We start from the raw sequence: 20,349 nt of genomic DNA on the forward strand, positions 1-20,349 counted from the left end.
AATCACTATCAAATAGTGATGATACCAGATGTTCGCGAAAAAGTGAGCGTCTCCCCCCCCCCCCCCCCCCCCCCCCCCCCAGTGACACCCGTAACACAGATGCAAAGGCAAGTCAATTGTTCAATTGAATCATGTAATACAAGTTAAAATAAAGAATTGCATCGGACATCATTCTTGTCACTGATGCGTCAAATCTGGAAATGTCCTCCACATGTCTACCATGATATTTTTGAAAGCTTTATGGAGGACTTGAATGTTGTAACCTTCACCAAACAGCTTCTGAACAAGAGTCGTTTGACGCACTTTGAAATTTTGGTGAGAAGAACATGCTCGATTGTACCTCAAAAGTTGTGAAATGTAGACACCAAGGGATGGATCTGCAAGAATATTGCTTGACAAAAAGGGAAAGTTGACTATTTGAAAGCTAATCTTTCTTCTGATGACCGATCATAACATGTATATTTATTGATCCCCTACCTTTTTTGAGAGTATATTTAGCATATGATACCTGTAGATGATCACATTTCTTCATGTCATGTTAAGTATTGAATTATGTCTGTGTAATATGATTTGACCTTGGTTGAGATTTATATCTGATTGAGTTCAGTAGCTTAGAATTCTTCTGTTATCATGTTCTTGTCGGGTTTTTTTCAGATATTACAAAAATGTAATACATACTATCTCCCAGCAAACATATAGGTGGTGTTTAATATTACATGGTCTCTGGATCTTCCAGGGCGGTCGGGTAGCCTGGTGTTCAAAGCGTACACTCGTCACGCCGAAGACACGGGTTCGATTCCCGACACGGGTACAATGTGTGAAGCCCATTTCTGGTATCCCCCGCCGTGATATTGCTGGAACATTGCTAAACGCGGCGTAAAACCTCACTCACTCACTCACTCACTCACTCACTCACTCACTCACTCACTCACTCACTCACTCACTCGATCTTCCAACCCCAGATGTCACCGTAAAACAAAAACTTACTATTTGTGAGTGAAGGGTGTCATACCAGTAGGTTATGCAAGACGTGCTTACCCTTTTTGCGAACACATGGTGCCACCATTGACTTTCCGTGATCCATTCATATAATTGTCAAATCTATTTTGCCTTTTACGCCCAAGGTAATCTGTTTCTTCGGATAATCGAAAATGTTTTTTTTCTGGCGTTGGCGTTATATATTTCTTCCCAAAGTCTGTTCGGTTATTGAAAAACTGTCAAAGTGGGGCAGCCATGTTTCAGTAAGGAAGAGGAAATTACTATCTATTATCACAATTCTAATCTCTAGAACAGGAAATAACATCTTTGTGGTTTTGATTACATGACCCTGATTAACATCGGGGTAGGATATTAGTGGTAAGTGCCTGATAATCAGCTATCTAAAACAATCCGGATTTCTCATAGTTGACAAAGCATAAAAAACAAAATGTTCATGTCTTTATTTCTCACAATATGAGTTTTGCTTATCAATCACTTTATGTATTCAGACGTTTCCAACCCGAACACCACTTCTAGTTCTATTTCAGTGAAATGTGACTGGTAATGATGAAACACCTTGAACACCTGAACATGCTGAAAAAATACTTTCACTGGAGTGAAAAAACAGTGGGTGAAATAGCAGTAGGCCTGCTTCATTGACACTATAGTTTCCAGTGAAAGGTCACGAAGATGACTAAGAAAAAATGTTAAATATATAACATTTGTATATTTCTGTCAAATCTCCTGTTTATCTCGTCCTCGGCTCATATTTTTACTCTTATGAACATATCAACTTTGTGAGATCACATTATAAGGCTAATAATTACATGCTATCATGGATATTTGACAAGGAAAACAAATTTCCTCCATGTATGTTTCAAATTCCTGTCTTGATTACACCATCAACATCTTAAATGATCACACAATTGACTTGATTATCTTGTTGCAGAAAAGTTATATCATTTTGGTAAAATACTGTTTACAAAGTTGAAGATCAAACAGTGTTTAACTTTTAAAACAACCACGGTCTAGGTAATGATTCAAAGGCAATTAATTATTCACCTCAGGCAATGTGTCAACACTCTGTTATTTCACAATCACAGTAGAACTAGCAGAGGTCTAATATTTTACAATTTACACCAAATATAAACTCATGCAAATTTTGATTTCTTTGTGATTGTAAATTCTTAGTACGTTACAGTACGATATAAATTAAATTAATGTAGCTAATGTTTGATATCTATCTAGATGGGGTCAAAGGTCAGTAGTTTCTACTTTCCAAACTCACGTGCACACGTGACTTATACAACTGGTTTGACGTTATTCACATTCGCCCTTTACTTTTAAACAACTAAATACATAACTTGAGTGAAGGGTGGGTAAGCAGTTGATTATTTATCACACAATGCCAGTAAGATTTGTGTCAAGTCGGTGAAGCCGCCATTGCGACTTAACGGGGTGTTGTCAGGTGGTCATGGATTTCGAATTTGAAATCAAAACAGAACGGTCAGAATAATTTGCTAGGTTAATCAGTTAGGAGACTAGATGACAGCAGAATATTTTGTCATTTATAAGAATGTGAGCTGTTAAATACTTACGAAAAATCTTGCCGTGAGGGAGTCTCGGGAGGGCCAAAGTGTCCAGATCGTCCTGCGTGCATGCCTTGTTGACATAGCGACATGTACCATGTGCTATCCAGCCTTCATCTTATGGAAACCGGAAATTGCTGAGTGTGTAAAAGGTAAAACAAGTCCTCACAAGGACATCTGAGTACATTTTAATAACAACATGATACATAAAGATGAAAATTCCTTATTGTATATATTTGAAACCAAACATTCACCACCGTTTCCTTCAAATACATTGTACATAATATCAATCACTGGTTTATCTGACCCCGACTCGATGACTTACAGGCCGCCGGGATAAAGTTGGAATATTGGAGCGTGGCGTCAAATCAAAATTCTTCCTAAAATTGCAAAGGTATCGGTCTGAAGTCATAATTTGTACCTTTAAAACGCCACGAAATAAATACCAAGACTGAAATAGAAGCAGAATCAAAACTACATGACTATTTGTGATCATGTATAGCCTATGATAAATATTAGAACATTGCAAGAAGCTAAAGAAGGTACATGTATACAGATAAAGGTAAATTCAATCAAATTTATGATTACTGTATAGAAATAATAGATTAGAAACCCGAATATGTGGTTCTTAATAATGGGTGGATATGTTGATAATCGGGTAAACCTGAAAGACCCATTAGTTTTCCATTTTATAAATAAGTGTTATCAAGACGACATAAGGACATACAATTTGTGATTGTGTGATAAACATATTTATTTCACAATGAAAAGGATTGTCAAACAAGGCTTTGGCTTGTCTTAACGCGTTTCTAATAAAAAAACACACACATGAAAACGTATTGCATGTCACGGTAGACAATTAATTCTATTTTAAAATATTTGCCAACATCATATACTAATTCAATAATATCATTTAGGCAATAATTGATCCATATATTATAAGTAACTAGATAACTAAAATAGAAGCACGTCTTGTAATAAATCTTGAATAAATCTAAAGATTACGAGGGAAAACTCTATCACATTCAGAAATAATTACAAATTTTCCTGTACAGCTTTTTCAACATTAGCATATGAAGCTGTTATCATATCATATCCATGTGTATTATAATACATATTATTTCCGAAAAAGGCTTTATTTGGTCACACAAATAAGTAATGGATATAATGATCGCAAAAGAAACGTCACCATGGATAGATATATGAGAAACCTTATTTTTGTCCAAACGCTGTAAACATGCTTGAAACTTAGCAAAACTGATCATCAAGGTTGAAATTAAAGTGTCAAATGTTCTTAAAGTGAAACACAACACTAGTCTCTGAGAAGCCAGTATCTCGTGTGTCCGCCATGTCCATTGATGACGGCCGTGCAACGTTGATATATGGAATGGATGAGGCGGTTGAATGAAGGCCACAGGCACTTGAGCTTACACTCTGAGGAACGCCTGACGCAGTTCAGCTGCCGTTGTCGGCCTTGGTCGGACGTCATTCAACCGTCTTTAAATCTCGTCCCATAGGTGCTCATTAGGATTTAAATTGGGACTGTGGGCAGGCTACTGCGTGGTTCTGATGCCATTCTGCTGGAGGAAGTCTCTTGTTGCTCTCGCAGTGTGGGTACGGGCGTTATCATGCTGAAGCTCGTTGTTGCGGCGACGTGCCAAATGAGGTATGGCGTGTGGTCTCAAGACTTGATCAATGTACAGAGCTGCTGTGACACCATTGCCTCTCTCTGGACCGATGTTCCGATGGACCACAGGGCCGACCCTCTGTGCAAGACCAATTCCACCCCACCCCATGATGCCCAGACCACCCCACGAGTCTCTCTCAACAACACAAGCATCCGAATAACGTTCTCCACGGCGTCCCCAGACTTTCTCTCGGCCATCTGCTGTTGAGATACAGTAACGGTGCTGTGCTACCCACTGAAGACGGTCCCGGGGATGACGTGGTGTCAGAATGGGTTTTCGTTGTGGCCTGTAACAGTGGAGGTGTCTGCTCGTAAATCGCTGACGCACGGTGTCCGCACTAATGTGTCGCTGGTGTGTGACCCATGGCCCGTCGAGCAGTTGCCGCAGCAATAACAAAGCGATCTTGAAGATGCTGCCGCACAATCTGACGATCCTAACGTCGGGTGGCGACCCTTGGTCTTCCACTACGTGGCCTGTCATCTGTAGTGTTGGTGGTCTGGTACCGTTGCTGGAGCCTGTATATGGCCCTTACGTAGACTTGAAATGCATTGGCTACTTGCCGGGCGGTTTGTCCAGCTTGCAATCGTCCAAGGGCTTGGTTGTCAATCTTGGCATGTGGTAGCAATTCAATACCGGATGAATGTTATCCGATCTGGCTGGATTTTTATAGGGCAAGAAATGGGGGAAAGCATGTGCATTTCAATTTGCACGGAACTCACGTGCATCGGGTTACCATGGCCGTTGCTGTGATGCTTTTGGGCGATCGGTTTTATTGTCATCTGCATTGTTTTTTTATCATCAAATTTCATTTTTCCGGACAAGGTAATTGATGTTAAATTTTAGAAACTGTGACACAAGTTACCCAGATATTTAAATGACAACTGTTCATGCAATGTTATTTCGGGTGACGTTTCTTTTGCGGTTCAGTATAGTATTTTCATAAGTAGCGCCGCAGGTGCAGGATCGGTCATTTCAAACAAATCTGTCAGTTTTATGTGCAGTTAAAGTGCTTCAACCTAATCTGAGTCCAGAATATAATACTTGGCAGAATCAATTTCCAAACTTGATATCGAATGCAGAGTTATGTCTTAATTTCGTGGGTATCTTGTCTGTAAAACTACAAAAGGATTGCTTCAGTATTTTTGGTAAAGAGTTCCAAAGTCAAGTACAAGGTAGAAAAGGTAGGAAAGATAAGATGACGTCCTTACTTTGATATCTTTCAATTCAACAGAATGTCTGACAGTATGAGAGTTACCTGCCAACATTAAACTCAAATGTCTATGTCTTTTTATACTTGGCATTAACAATTTCTGACAGATATTACTTTTTTCACTGAACTGTTTTGTTTCTATTTTTAAGAATTAAACGTTACCTTCAACTGATCTGACGACATTGGAATTGTTTCTAGATCATCATTTAGACGTGTTTCTGTAGTGGTTGGATCAATATTTATTGCATTATAATCATTGATCGTCTGCAAAAAGTCGCAAATTGCAGTTTTTAATATCCACCAAGTCATTTATGCATACAAGAAATAAAAACGTCCCAACGCCGGCCTTTACTGGATAAATTTCGAATTATGTCCGTTTATAACTACTGTTTGAACTCTATTATGCTCAGTAGATTACCGCTAACTCCATACATGCGCAACTTGTTCAAAGATCCCCTGTGCCTTACTTTATCGAATGCCTTCCTTATGTCACAGAAAACAGCTGTAACGTCTCTGGCTATCTTACGCGCTCGAAATATATTACATTTACCAATCAACTGGTAACCGGTCGAATCTGACAGGGTAAAACCCGGTTGTATTACTTTGTCATTTTTGAATAAGTTGAATTCGTACTTTTGAACACATTTTCAAAAACTTGCAGGGTAACCCTTAGCATATCCACTTCTACTGCTTTTTTTGTATATAGCAATAACTGTCGATTATTTTTACACCTATGGAAGTTTGAAGTCATTGATACGATACGGTCGTGGACTGATTTACGAAAAAATCATTTAAAACGTTAGTTATCGATACTGGATCATTATGTACTAGTTTTGAAAAGTATTGGGTGGGTAGAGTACAGATTGTTCTTTTCCCTTTAGGAATAATTTATCAAACACCTCCATATCTTACTGCCGCTTTTCTCATTAATCTTGGAATCTAGATCGTGTAATAAGTTTCTTTAGCTTTCTCGATAACATATACTACCCAATTTCTTAATCTTCTAAACACTTCGTAATATGATGTTGAGTTTCTCTGCTGTGCAAATTTGTGTTTACGATTATATTGACTTTCACTATTCACTCAAGGATAATCTTTGCTTCTTGTAATAATCTTGTTTGGAATAAATCTATGATAAATATCAATAAGTAAATCCGTAAACTTGTGGACTGCTAAGTAAAACATAAGCTGTATGGAAACGATAACCCGAGTCATACTCACATAAATGAGACATTCATTTCTCCTTACGAAGTAAACTTGTACGTATAACACTATTTAGACTGACAGCTTGTCTCTGAAATGAACATGTCCTACAGCACAAAAAACCCGAAGTTGTTACATTAATAATATATAATGAAAAGGAGCAAAGAGACTCTTCTTTTTCAGATACTGCAGTATTATAGACTTACTCACTATTATGGACTTGCATAGGCTGTTTTGGATATATTTGTTTTAGGGTCTGTATGAGACACTAACCACTTTATATAAGGGAATGTAAAAATGTATCTCCAATATATATATTCTGTGTCGACCTTTTAATTTGATATACTTATATTGCAGCCAAATTGAATAAGCTATTATCATAAATCACGATTATTCACGTGCATGGATAGTGGTAAATAACAAGACATAACAAGTTACTTTTCAAAGAACGAAATAACATTTACATGAACATAAAAAAAATAAATCAGATGTTGCACATAACACCGTTGCTACTTCCTGGTGTTAAGGACTGACGCTATCTGGATCAATGCATATCCTTTTGGTATTAACCAGTGTTAACATTTAAAGTCATCAATGCACAGGGGCGTGTTGAACGTTACTCCGTTAGTTTTGTTATTGATTTTCCCCTGAACTAGGCGGCGTTTACCTTTGCTAAGTCAAATAGAAACGAACGAGACATAATTTATGTTGCCACCTGTTCACAAATGCCAGGCTGACTTGCGGGCAATCCAAGCATGTGACAATTTAAACGGTTACACATTGACATAACTTCTCAACATGGTCCGACAACAGAACGTGTTTTGTGGACTGATGGTTTTCATCACGGGTTTCCTGGGTAAGTCTTTCCAAACATTCACTTTGAATAACGCTTATTTCACGAAAAAAGCAACGACAACACGCTGCGTGTATTTTCGGAACTGATCATTTGATATTCACGGGAGGGGCTGGGATGTTTTTTGTTCCCGAAAATGATGTAAATAAAAACGACAAAATCCTTGTTTGTAAAGCGTTGTGAAATGTTGACACCAAGGCATGGTGAAGGAATTTTGCTCGACATAAAGGGAAAGCTGACTGTTGGAAAGTTGAACTCATTTCTCTTGTCATACAGTCTTAAAGAGAAGTTTTTGTCACGCTGAATCGTTATGCATAGACCTAAATATGAAACAGATGAAGCGGTCTCACTGGTCTCCGCTATTTCCAATTAAGGTGGGTAAATCACTGCAAGGGAATTGGCTATTTGATGGTTATTGAAAAATCATTTGTTCTCAGATTTAACCATTTAAATAAAATTCATCTGTCACAGGACATGCTGCATGTACTGAAAACAATGTGTTGTTCCACCTATGTCTATTGTATTGTAATTTGTATATCTGGCGGCGCTGACTGAATAAAATATTACATCGTAAGTTCCATTTAATGTTTTCGTTAATATTTTTGCTTTAGCTAGGTTCAAAGAGATTAAGAAAAAATAGATATGTTTTCGGTCACTAGTTCGAAGAGCAAATCATTCTCTCTGAGGGGAGGAGCCAATCAAAACTATAGCATTTTGACAACACAGTTCAGGACATCAAGAATGACAAGCCCTTATTTTCTTTCTGAGGCAAAAGAAAATTAAGAATATCCCCCAGACAATCCGAGTAATTGTTGACACATATTTTGAGTATATGAAAACTCATTGCAGCCCAGTCTGTGGATGACCCTTGTGCAAACTATACCGACTTTAAAACCAACGGCGACAGAAGTCCGAGATGCCCCTATCAGAAGACAGATGAAAACTGTGATGAGTTTCTCACGCCATCATGGTTTAGAATTAAAGTCGGTGAAGAAGACGAATTTCCAAAGATGACGTCGCACTGTCCCGAAGAAAACAGCTGTGGTGCAAATTACCCAATCTGGCTGAACGGTTCGCTTTTAGATTTTGTTTAGTCTGTATTGTTTTCAAAACAACCCAGCTCGTTTTAACAGTGGAAATGGAAAAAAAAGGTTTTCAGTGTGAAGTATTTAGCCATGCCTTGATTTCTCTGAGAATGTCATTGCACTTGTCACTATGATCCCATCAATTGAGTTTTGTATGTCTTACTGTCAGTTTGTCTAAAATTATGTCGCATATTTGACTTAATTTGACTAACGTGTGCACGTACACTGTCTTCGACATACTTGTGGTTTTGACACAGAGGTCCATCCATGGTACGACCCTGAATATGTAGAGGGCGATGTGAATAACACAGGGTATTTTGGTAAACTGCTTTATGTAAAGGATAGGCGATATTCTTTCGGATACAGTAAAATATTTCTACCCGCCACAACAAAGCTGGAGGGCGATACAATAAGGAAATCCATCCGTTCTTCCTTTCTTAACATTTTGTTGTTGACACTTATAACACATTCACAAAGCAAGCAACACAGAACAGTCTATTTTTTTAATATGAACAAATAGGCACAGTGAAAAATATATTTGACTTTGTCTCTTTCCTTCAATCTTTATTCTTAAACTTTTTATAGAGTTGCTATGTAATACCTTGCAACTGAATTATGATGAGAGCACCGGAGTTACCCGGATTGTAACCACTTGATCAAAACTCAATCAAAACATTTATCGCTAGAAAAATTAATATTTGTGCTAAAAAGCGCACATTGCAATATTTGGCATTACTGTAAGTAATATTCCTTATTGCCTGAATGGCTTTTTGTCACTTTATAAGAATTAACACACATGCGGCTGTCTTCGTTAATTAATCGAATTAATTAAAGTCTGTAGTGTATTCTGTAACCCGTCCTTATTATAAAATTATAGATGGTGGCGATTCCTTCTGGTGCAAAACACATATACCACCTTGTACATTAAGAGAATTAATTATGTTTCTGATAAAAACCTTTTTTTACATGTGATCAATTAAATGTATTATTCTGATCGTATCCATTCACATTTTACCAGGTACACATCCGGATGTCAAGGATGGTATTGCGAACAGGACGGTGTGTTTGAGATACGGGGAGGACTGCTGTGATCAGATGAGATATATTCAGATTAAGAACTGCACGGACTTCTATGTGTACTTCTTAAATAAGGCTGCAGCTTGTGCAGGTCGATACTGCTTTGGTGGGTACATTTGTTTTTTTGAATACGCCGAACAGTTCATTTTTATTAATTCCATTTACGTTCACGCTGCTCTCAAAACCTAAACACTGTAAATGGTTTTTAAACGTGACAACTTTCAATGCAGACAATGATCTCAATGATCATGCAGCAACACATTCAAGTAACTGCGGTATTGTGATATGCTAGATACACTTAGTATTTTCTCTCACAGCGAGGGGGCGGTCGAGTAGCCTTGTGATTTCCGACATGGGTACAGTGTGTGAAGCTCATTTTTGGTGTTCCCCGCCGTGATATTGCTGTAATATTGATAAAAGCGGCGTAAAACCATACTCACTCGCTTTTACGTCGCAGAATAAGCCTTTATTTTAATTGTGTATGTTTTAATTGACGAATTCAATATTTTTAGATTCGGATGCTGCATGCCCGACTCCTCCCCCGACATCAACATCCTCTCCAACGACATCAACAACTGTCAACTCCACCGCCACTGTGTCAATGTTGTTGCAGAGTCGCGTGCTAACATATGTCCTTTCTGTGCACGCAATCCTCATATTCTGATAGAAACTGGAAAACACAACGACTTTTGAAACCTGGCCTGTGATAACGTAAACTTGTGTTGGGACAATGAACAATATCAGATTGAGGTTGAATAGATATATATGACTCCATAATTACGCTTAGTTAGATGAAACACGTTTAAACGGACACGTGACGCTTCCATGATTATTATACATTTACAAGAAGATAAGCAATACGAAATATATTAACTCAAATAAAATCAATGCTTAAGACGAATCGATTTTATATCTAAATGTATGGTTAGCTTGGTTCAATAAATACTTGCATCGCCTTATTTGATTTGACAGCTTTTTTATATGTATTGTATCGGCTGCCGAGTTCTAATCGTGGCAGATAAATCAGTCGTGCGTAGATTTTTCGGTAACAACCGAACACAGTGGTTAATCCTTTTTCTCCCATAACAATACGCCATAAAAAATCGAGCTCGTAGTTGAAGATTTCCTGTGTTTTGTAACCACTCGGGATTCCCCCCAGTAAGACAACTGCACCAAAAACATGTAAAAAGGATCTAGCGAAGACAACCCACACGAGTTTTCCCGTGACAGGCAAGCCACACGTTATGGTCTTTGTTAACTATTAAAAGTTGATGGGAGTAACGTTTTGAAAATGATTAATGTGATTTGATATTTGTTGATAACTTTGGATTACTCGGCCCATAACTTTTATTAATTTTGCATTCGTCTCACCGTGACTGTCATTCTCAATGCGCAACACTAAACAGGCCCACATTTATAGTGTAGGTAAATACGTTATTCGTTTATTTGTCCGTTAGAAACTAATATAATAAACCCACATATGAGGAAACTAAATGTTGTATTTTTGTAACATATTGTTAACGAAAAACAAGGGCCATAGGAACTGTCAGCAGGATTGATCAGGCTAGATTCTATAAATACCAACTCAGGCAACTGATCAGCCAATTACTGCTAGGTAAATCTTCTCAACACCATTAATGAATTGTAATTTTTTTTAAACGCATTTTCTTCGTTAAAATGAACTTTACAGTGAATATTTTAATATGTAAAATGATGATTATTTCATGGCATCTTTTTTATTTTTTATTTGTTTTGTTCCTGAAAATGGTGAGCACATGTGTTTCTATTATAAATAAACGAAAATATTTACTAATTCAGTGGACATTTTTTTCTTTTGACCATGATATTTAACATCATTACACCAAAAATGTTACTAAATGAGTTATCAAATTTTTCCATATCTGTGAATGAAACAATGTGAATTTGACAAGCACAATACTTTATTGTGTGTGAAACATAAATACATAGAATATATGTAAACAATAAACTATCATTTCAATAGTTATACAAATATTTACATTTTTTAAATGCCCTTGTAATATTACGTTGTTATTTTATTGCTACAGTTACATCCAAACTTTATTTTCTTCTTATTTTATCAGATTAGAAATTAAGAATTACTGATCATAGGTAATTAAAATTTAACATGTGCTTCTTTTTATCCACAAGACTCATTATAAATATTTATTTTAGTGACCTGATCATATGTGAATTGTTTGTAAAAGTATTAAAATTAAAACATTGCTTATGTTAAGAAATTAGGTTAATGGTAAATGTTATAAGATGACCTCTTGTTGGTCGTTTCTTCATCATCAATAAATTTGAGTTTTTACTTACCAAGTCCTTAAAATTTACACATAACACAATAGAATAATTTAAGGTCTCTGGTTAAAATAGCAACATAGCTTTCCACTTTCAGGCAGCCAATAAGATTGTGTGAAAAAAATAAACCACTTTAAACCTTGTAATGGAAAAATAATACAGAAAAATTACATTTCTTATTTTTTCATATGTCCTGTTTATCATCCAAAGGAATGCTGAATAATTATCTTTGAAATTAAGCTAGCTATGCATATTGGGGTTCTTTAACTGCACTGATAATATAAAAGCTTCATTATTTAAGAAATGTGTTGTTCTTTCAGTAAACATAGTAAAAAATAAAAACAACAACTTTGGTTTCAAGAATATACATGAGAAAAACATAATTCTATATTTCTGTAATACTCTATGTTGTCTGTCAATTCTGAAAATATTTAACTGTGATAGTGATTGTCTACCTAAAAATGAGAATATGAAATTAATTTTGAGATATTTTCTTCCTATCCAAAATACCAAATATATTTTAAGATGCATTAGTGTAAATCATTATTAAAAAAAAAAGAATATTGTTTTTGAAAAAAATACCGAATAAGGTTGATTGGTGCCCACCATCTTTATCTTCATCATTTTGTCTGCTCCCTATAAGAAATCAAAATAGCTAAGAAAAATATAAATACATAGATCTAGATACTTAAACTAAATACATTCAAGTTTAAATGTAGTAATGTTTTGTTTGTTTTTAAAAAAAATTGTTAAAAATGAGTTGCTTGATTGGCCTGAAATAGAATGTTAAATAATTGAAGTCTTCAAGTTAAAAACACCCAACCAAACAAATAATTTCAGGCCATAATGAATGAATTATGTTGATCTGGATAAACTCCAACTGTTGAAAGGGGTTACAACTGCTGTGGTTGCAAAACATCTTGGTCGTCAGATGTTCGGTCCGGCAAATGTTGATTGTTTAATGCATTTAAATTGAGTATGTTTATTTAAGGTGTTTATTTTCTTAAAATATGAAATTTAAGCCTCGATTATTTTAATATAACTATCAAATATGATTTGGAGGTGGGTTAAACAAACGATCGATCGGCTCTAGATCAACACTTCGAAACAACCTGACATTTCTTATGTGGTTGATGGTTATTTTTTAAAAATACCAAAAAAATTATGGTATGTTTCGCTATTTCATCAGTATTTTTTTCAAAGAATTGATTAACTGTTTCATTAGTTGTTTTATTAGTCTTGAAAAAGCCCAGTAAAGAATCTACCGGACTGGCTCACCTGGTCCCGTAATATCGAAGCGGAATCTCGCTTCGGTTACCGTCTTCTCATTTTGCAACTGAATCCCGTACACTTGGAGGCCGATTGGATTTTGTTTTATGACAATGTATGGCAACACTGATTGTGGCTGTATTACATTGTTTCAGTTTGGATTTTGTTTTATGACAATGTATGGCAACACTGATTGTGGCTGTATTACATTGTTTCAGTTTGGATTTTGTTTTATGACAATGTATGGCAACACTGATTGTGGCTGTATTACATTGTGTCAGTTTGGATTTTGTTTTATGACAATGTATGGCAACACTGATTGTGGCTGTATTACATTGTTTCAGTTTGGATTTTGTTTTATGACAATGTATGGCAACACTGATTGTGGCTGTATTACATTGTTTCAGTTTGGATTTTGTTTTATGACAGTGTATGGCAACACTGATTGTGGCTGTATTACATTGTGTCAGTTTGGATTTTGTTTTATGACAGTGTATGGCAACACTGATTGTGGCTGTATTACATTGTTTCAGTTTGGATTTTGTCTTATGACAGTGTATGGCAACACTGATTGAGGCTGTATTACATTGTTTCAGTTTGGATTTTGTCTTATGACAGTGTATGGCAACACTGATTGTGGCTGTATTACATTGTGTCAGTTTGGATTTTGTCTTATGACAGTGTATGGCAACACTGATTGAGGCTGTATTACATTGTTTCAGTTTGGATTCTGTGGAAGCTCACTGCATTGTATTTGGACAGTGATTAGTGTTTGTCCCTCATTTGCGGATGTACTCGGCCTGAGAGAAATTAAGTGCTATTTTTGAACAGTACAGCATAAAATGTTTAGCGTTGGAGGAAATTCCCAAGTGACGCAAGTTGCAGGGTTAAGCCCTAGGGTGAAACTCGCGATCCATGTTTCGTCCAGTCAGACCAAGCATCAAGAAGGAATCTTAACTAAACATTAACGCTTTATATACATACCATACAATTAAGACCTGCATCATTCAATAAGACACGTAGTTTCGAATAAAAAAGTCACATTTAATAACATCATATTCCATATACAGACGACATTTCCCATACAAATAAGACCTCTTTCATACAGGAAAGGCCAAGGGACAGTCCCGTACAATAAGTTGTTTTGTTTAAGATCGTAACACTAATTGTCAGCTTCGGCAAATATGCCCCCCACCCCCAACCCCCACCCCCCAACACACGCAACTGAATCGAAGTTGTTCGGATACATATTGATCCAACTTAAAACTGAATAAATTTAATATATTGTGTTTCTCTTTTAAGGTTATTATATCTACACTATATAAATATGTGCATATATGCTTTCCCTGCATGTATGTATATTGATCCCTTAGGTAGTCATGCGACATCGCTACCTTGGATAAAAAGTCAGAGGACAGTGACCGTTAGTTCTCAATGTCGTGATAGGTTTGATGACGTCATGGACAACGTTATCAGCCACCTGCGATGACTCTTCATGATCCTCGTAATTGGGAATAATTGTGTGGGGAGAGATCACCATGACGGGCAAAGAGACCTGCACATATGCACTGAGAAAAAAGTTTAGTGAATTCTATATCCTAACTTAATAGGAACAGCGGTCAGGAGGTAAGTAAACAGTGACTTTACTATCCTGCCTGGTAGATTGCACGAAGATGCTGAAGATTGGTAAATATTACTCGAATTAATATAACTCACTAATTAAACCACACTGTAAGAATTAAACACAAACAAAACGTGTTAAGGAATGTGTTTCTCTCCTAAACGGTATGCCCATTTCGTGTGTTCCCTGTAAACGCGTTTAGGGCCTGAACACACGAAAGCAACAGTCGCCTGATAACATAAACACCATCTAAACACAAGATCCCCATTATCCAAACATATTTAGGATTTCAACACCTTGAAACATGTTTAGAATTTAGCAATGTTTAATATAGTGCATGTCATCAGACTAAAAGTGAAATATAAATCAAATGAATAATATAAAAATTATATTGAAATTAGATGTGCATATCAGATTTACAGGCACTAACATAACACATTTGCCACCCGGGACATACAACGAGCTTGGTAAATATTAACATAAATATATACAAATAAACCAAGCTAATGGTGACTAGGAAAATAGACACTTATGATGACAGCAGTCTCCATAGCACATATTGTAGCATGGCAGATTACAAAAGAGGAATTCGCAGATACGAGAATCCCACCAAGGTTAAATTTCTTTCTGTTCATTGATGTGTTGTTATTGTATGCTTCATATTGCTTGTCTCGTGCAGGAAGCTGACAATGAAAGTATATCTGATTACTGCTACACCTTTTTTCAGTTATCGCAAGTTAGTTTCAGATAGGCCACCTGGTGAAAAATTACAAACTATATTCGTAAAGTCTACTGACATGTTAGAGTCCGATCCGCTAGTGGATAATGAATCCACTAACAAGGTAAGTAAACTTTACAAAACATTTCTGTCAGTGTGCCAGCAACGAATCACTGGGTAAAGATTTTGTATCGAGATTAGTTATTTGATCAGCTACAGCTAAAATACCAGATATTTTTTATACTGAAACTTAGAGTCTGAAGTTTTTTTATAAGGAAAAACACCTTTCAAGAATGTATTTTTTGTGGCAGGCAATATTTTTCATCACTCTGAAGCATAAACATATTTTTTTCAATAATGTTGGGTGGCAGTTTATTTTGTTTTGATAAACTCCCAGTCCCCCGCCCACAGAATATCAAAAGGTCGGTCCCTAAGGTCATGAATGCTGTAACCCAGAAAATACGTTCAACAACAGAGTTGTACATATTTGAGCGGATTCTCATACGCGTTGAAATGTCATGGGTAGGGTCGTCAATGAAACACAGTCAGATATGACAGGGTGTCCAATGTCTAGTCCTAAAGATTCCTCTGTCAGAGTCGGAAGATCCGAAAAATCCTGGTTTATAAACAACATAGAGGAGATGCTTTCCCAGTGAGTGGTAAGTGAGTGTTATACTGCAGGTAGCAATAGCCTTATCAAGGCTACCTGTAAACAATCGAGTCGGGTAACGATCAGCCAGGTCGCATATTGCAACCAACAGGGAGTGACTGACGACTGATGTGTCCCTGAATCCCCATGGCGAACTAAAATGAATGAGTGTACTGTGTAATGTATGCTAGGATAAAGTGACGCTCGTGGTACAAACCACACTGCAAAATTTGAAATAACGTTTTGTTGTATTTGTTAGGTTATAGATGATTGTCACTGTATACCAGCAATTTAACCTTACTACATAAATCCCATGAACCCCATGAACAAATCCCATGAATCCCCCACATATATTCGCTGTTCGTCCAACCTAGACGTAATACGCCTGTCGTCAGTTACATACATTTGACACGGTCAATAAATACTTTACAAAGTATGAATGACCTGAGCATCTTCACCCATCTCTATCGTTACATGTCCCAAAGACATATATCGATGTATGCACGTCTCTGCATGTCCAATTTACACATTCAAATATTTCAGAACAACATAATTTTTTTATCGGTATGAAAGTTTTTTTTCATGACTTTACTGGAGCATTGGTCAAAATTGTCTGCAACACAATATCACATACTGATGTTTTGAAATCGGTGTTTAATTAATTACTTTACTACATTTGTCACTTCATGGTATAATATGCAAAGGGACATTACACGAAATGTCGTTTTTGAAAGCCAGATCTAGTTATGTAGCTGAAATGAACGGATGTCGCCGTCAAGCGAAATTGATTTAAATACTCGGTATTATTTGAGCGATTGGCTTGGCCGTTTCGACGCATGGCGGCCTTGTTTGTTACTTAAACATGCGAGTGATGACGAATGGCAAATGCTAGACATGACTTACAGTTACTTCGCTTTGACCATTACCGGCACGGCTCCTGCAATGCAATGATTCGTATCGATGCAGTACGAAGGTAACCCAATAAGCCGAGTGGACGCAAATCATACTGAAATCGTCAGGTCGAGACCCATGAAACCACATCCCTTTCTTCTCGTCATGTATTCCGCAAATAACAAGACACTGCTCAATGAGAGCACAAAGCCGTTGGTTGAGTTGTCTCCCGTTGACCAATAGCCGAACAAGCTTCTTCCAAGTGCGTGACACCTTCGCTGCTACTAAGGCTGGTCTTTGTCAGGACATTGCCCCACCAGGCTGTGCTAACAAGGGGCGAGCCAAATCCACGTTATCAAACTGGTTTAGCATCAACATGTCTGCAAGAATTTCCTTTCTGAGAATGATGGCGACCTCACATACCATATTAATTACGATGTTTTAACACAAACTACATTGGATATCTGTACACATGACACAGACAGTGAAAACGATCAAAACGGAAGTGAACGCCGAATTCCCTAATGTAGTATTGCACAGCCCCCAGTAGGCGGCCAGCATAACCCTTGTGGACGGAACATTTTGAAGCATGTCCAGCTTCACCGAGATGACCATCTACGAACATGGACTGTGTGGAGTAAAGCCCGATTAGTAGAAAGGGAAGCCTAGTTAGGCAAGGGTGAAAACTGGACTTTCAAAGTCGGTTAACTCCCTTTCCTCCGGAAGATGGTGATCACTTGATTCATGTATCTTTCCACCACTTTAGGGTCGGTGGTGGAAATAAATATTACATAACTTTTTAAAACATTATTTTGCAAGTATTGGAATTGTCAAACGGGTGAAACAGAAGCGATGTTCTAAGGATGAGTCTAAGGGTTACTTTGATGTCTATATTGATCTACATTGAATTGTTTCCATAAGCTGTAATTTCATATTTTGGGACAGGCGAGTCCATTGCATTCCTTGTGAAGCCAGAGTTTATTTCTAAATCTTCTAACCTGATTTTTTAACTTGTAACATCTCAAACAGTTTGTGATATACGCTCAATGATGCTTGATTTTAGAATCTTGACCTTGTTAAGGAATGAGTTTGACAATGTTTTGTACCAACTGAACGAACTAAGTGATTGTGTTTTGATACAGCGCTATATAACGCAGCTGTAGCTTCAGATATTATCTGTGTTTTTACAGTACCTTGTTAAATACACCAAGCACTGCACTATCCTACGACTCTGTGAGATTTCTGACTATTTGTACAATGCTATTAACAGTATCACGAACAGGTCTGTGATTGCTGCCATCATCACTTCCTTCATTAACGTTCGTTTTAGAGATGAAAGATAGCCAACTTGAACGTTTTTCCTCGGGGAACAATGTATTTGAAATCCGCATGTGGGATTTAAGCCCTAACTTCGTACAGAGCAGTGTTGGCATGTTTGAGAACTGAATGAAAGCGACAAAAACATGTCCTTAATCTTTAGAAATCCCCACTTATAGTGGAGTCCATTGCACGATTCAGACCATATCGTAAGTACGATATGTGTTTATGAATCACTGTCGAATAGTGATGATACCAGGTGTTCGCGAAAATCTGAGCTTGAGCGTATAATGTCCCACCGGTGGCACCCATCACAGACACATGTAAAGGCAAGGCAACTGTTGACATGACAAAACCCACGCAGGGACATATGGTGAAAATATAGTCAAATAGGGAATTGCATGAAGCATCATTTTTGTAATTGATGAGTAACATTTAAGGGGTTTGGGAGAAGAGTCATGTGTTTCTTCGTCTTTAGGGCATGACTTTTTCCTTCTTCATGAAAGAGAGCTGAGATTTTTGTTTTACGTCACATTTCAAATTCAGTCCACAGAAAGAATGTTAAAACTTTCTCACTTTTCACTGTAACTGAAGGTGATTTGAAGGCAGAACGATGAAAGCAATAGAACAATAAAGTATTTATATAATCGTTACAACACAATGTATGCAGCTGTCTTCAAATTGACCGAAAACTGGTCAACTTGACATTTTTACATCACAACTGATTGAAGAATGTGCTAGTACTTGTCAATTTGTTAACGTTTGGTCCAGACCCTGCCAAAAGTGTCGAGAATCAATCGCACAAACACAACAAAAACCATTTGCTGAGTAACAAACATGCTACATTACCCAGACCAGACCTCATGAATTATGAACTGTGTTGTGATAACCGTCCCCCTAAAGGGAAAGCTGACTATTAGTAAGTTGAAGTCATCCCTCTTGTATTGCCATACAGACTTGTGGAGAGTTTTCCTATCAATCGCATATATCTACATGTGAAACAGAGGAGACGGTTTCACTGGACTCATTTATTTTTTGGCCAAATTACCATGTTTTGATTTTGCCAGTCCGATTTATATGCATAAAGAAACATCACCAAAAAGGGGAGCTAAAATGGTGCCAATGGGGTTGCCCCATATTTTGCCTTAATGTCTTATCCCCAAATCTCACATATATGTCATCAATGAGGACGTCCAGCATTTCACTTATAGTTTTCTCAGTAAACTACAGATGGTATTTGCTTTCATATTTTGAAACATAGGCCTGAACCTTTGAAGACAGATATGTAACTGTATCTATGGTCAAAGCGTTTAGTGACAAATGTCCCATGGATTAAGAAGAATGACGTTTTCCCTTAAGTTTTAAGTGGAGGATAGTGGCGTACAAAATTGAAAAATCAAATGATTGTATATAATGGAACTTGGTTCTTTCTGGAGATTGCAAAAAAATATGCAAATCCTTTCTTGTTTTGAGAATCCACATGGTATTACTTTCAAGATGATAATTAGAATAACACCTTACTTATCAGTCAACCGATCATGTATTATAGAGCTATAAAGCACACCATTTAAAAAAAAGATATCAAGATATTTCAAATAACATAGTTATTGAATAAGAAGATTAATGTGTTGTTTCTGTTTGTACAAATCGTCAGACCTACATGTACGTATGGGCATATATTGTGATGACACACAAACATATAACAGTTTCTGAAAGGTTGGTAAAATGAAAATAGATTGTGTGTAATGCTGATACGACTGTCTTGTATTATTGCAAAAGGAGACTCGCGTGTCAAAGCTTCAATATTGATACGAATGCAGTTTGTAACACCTCGCCTACTCCGTGTGACTTGCCAAGACACTTTGCGATAATGAGTACA

At 36.9% G+C, this 20,349-nt stretch overlaps 1 protein-coding gene across 1 annotated transcript; it reads left to right on the top strand.

The window, feature by feature from the left end:
* The first annotated feature begins 7,466 nt into the window (after positions 1-7,466).
* LOC139466166 (pancreatic secretory granule membrane major glycoprotein GP2-like) lies at positions 7,467-10,347 on the top strand. Its single transcript, XM_071248151.1, has 4 exons — positions 7,467-7,524; positions 8,371-8,592; positions 9,625-9,789; positions 10,196-10,347. Exons 1-4 carry the CDS (start codon positions 7,467-7,469, stop codon positions 10,345-10,347), a joined length of 597 nt encoding a protein of 198 aa, XP_071104252.1.
* The last annotated feature ends 10,002 nt before the right edge of the window (positions 10,348-20,349 follow it).

Source organism: Haliotis cracherodii, unplaced genomic scaffold, assembly GCF_022045235.1.
Source record: "Haliotis cracherodii isolate W230 unplaced genomic scaffold, xgHalCrac1.p SCAF_1, whole genome shotgun sequence".
Taxonomy (NCBI): Eukaryota; Metazoa; Mollusca; class Gastropoda; order Lepetellida; family Haliotidae; genus Haliotis; species Haliotis cracherodii.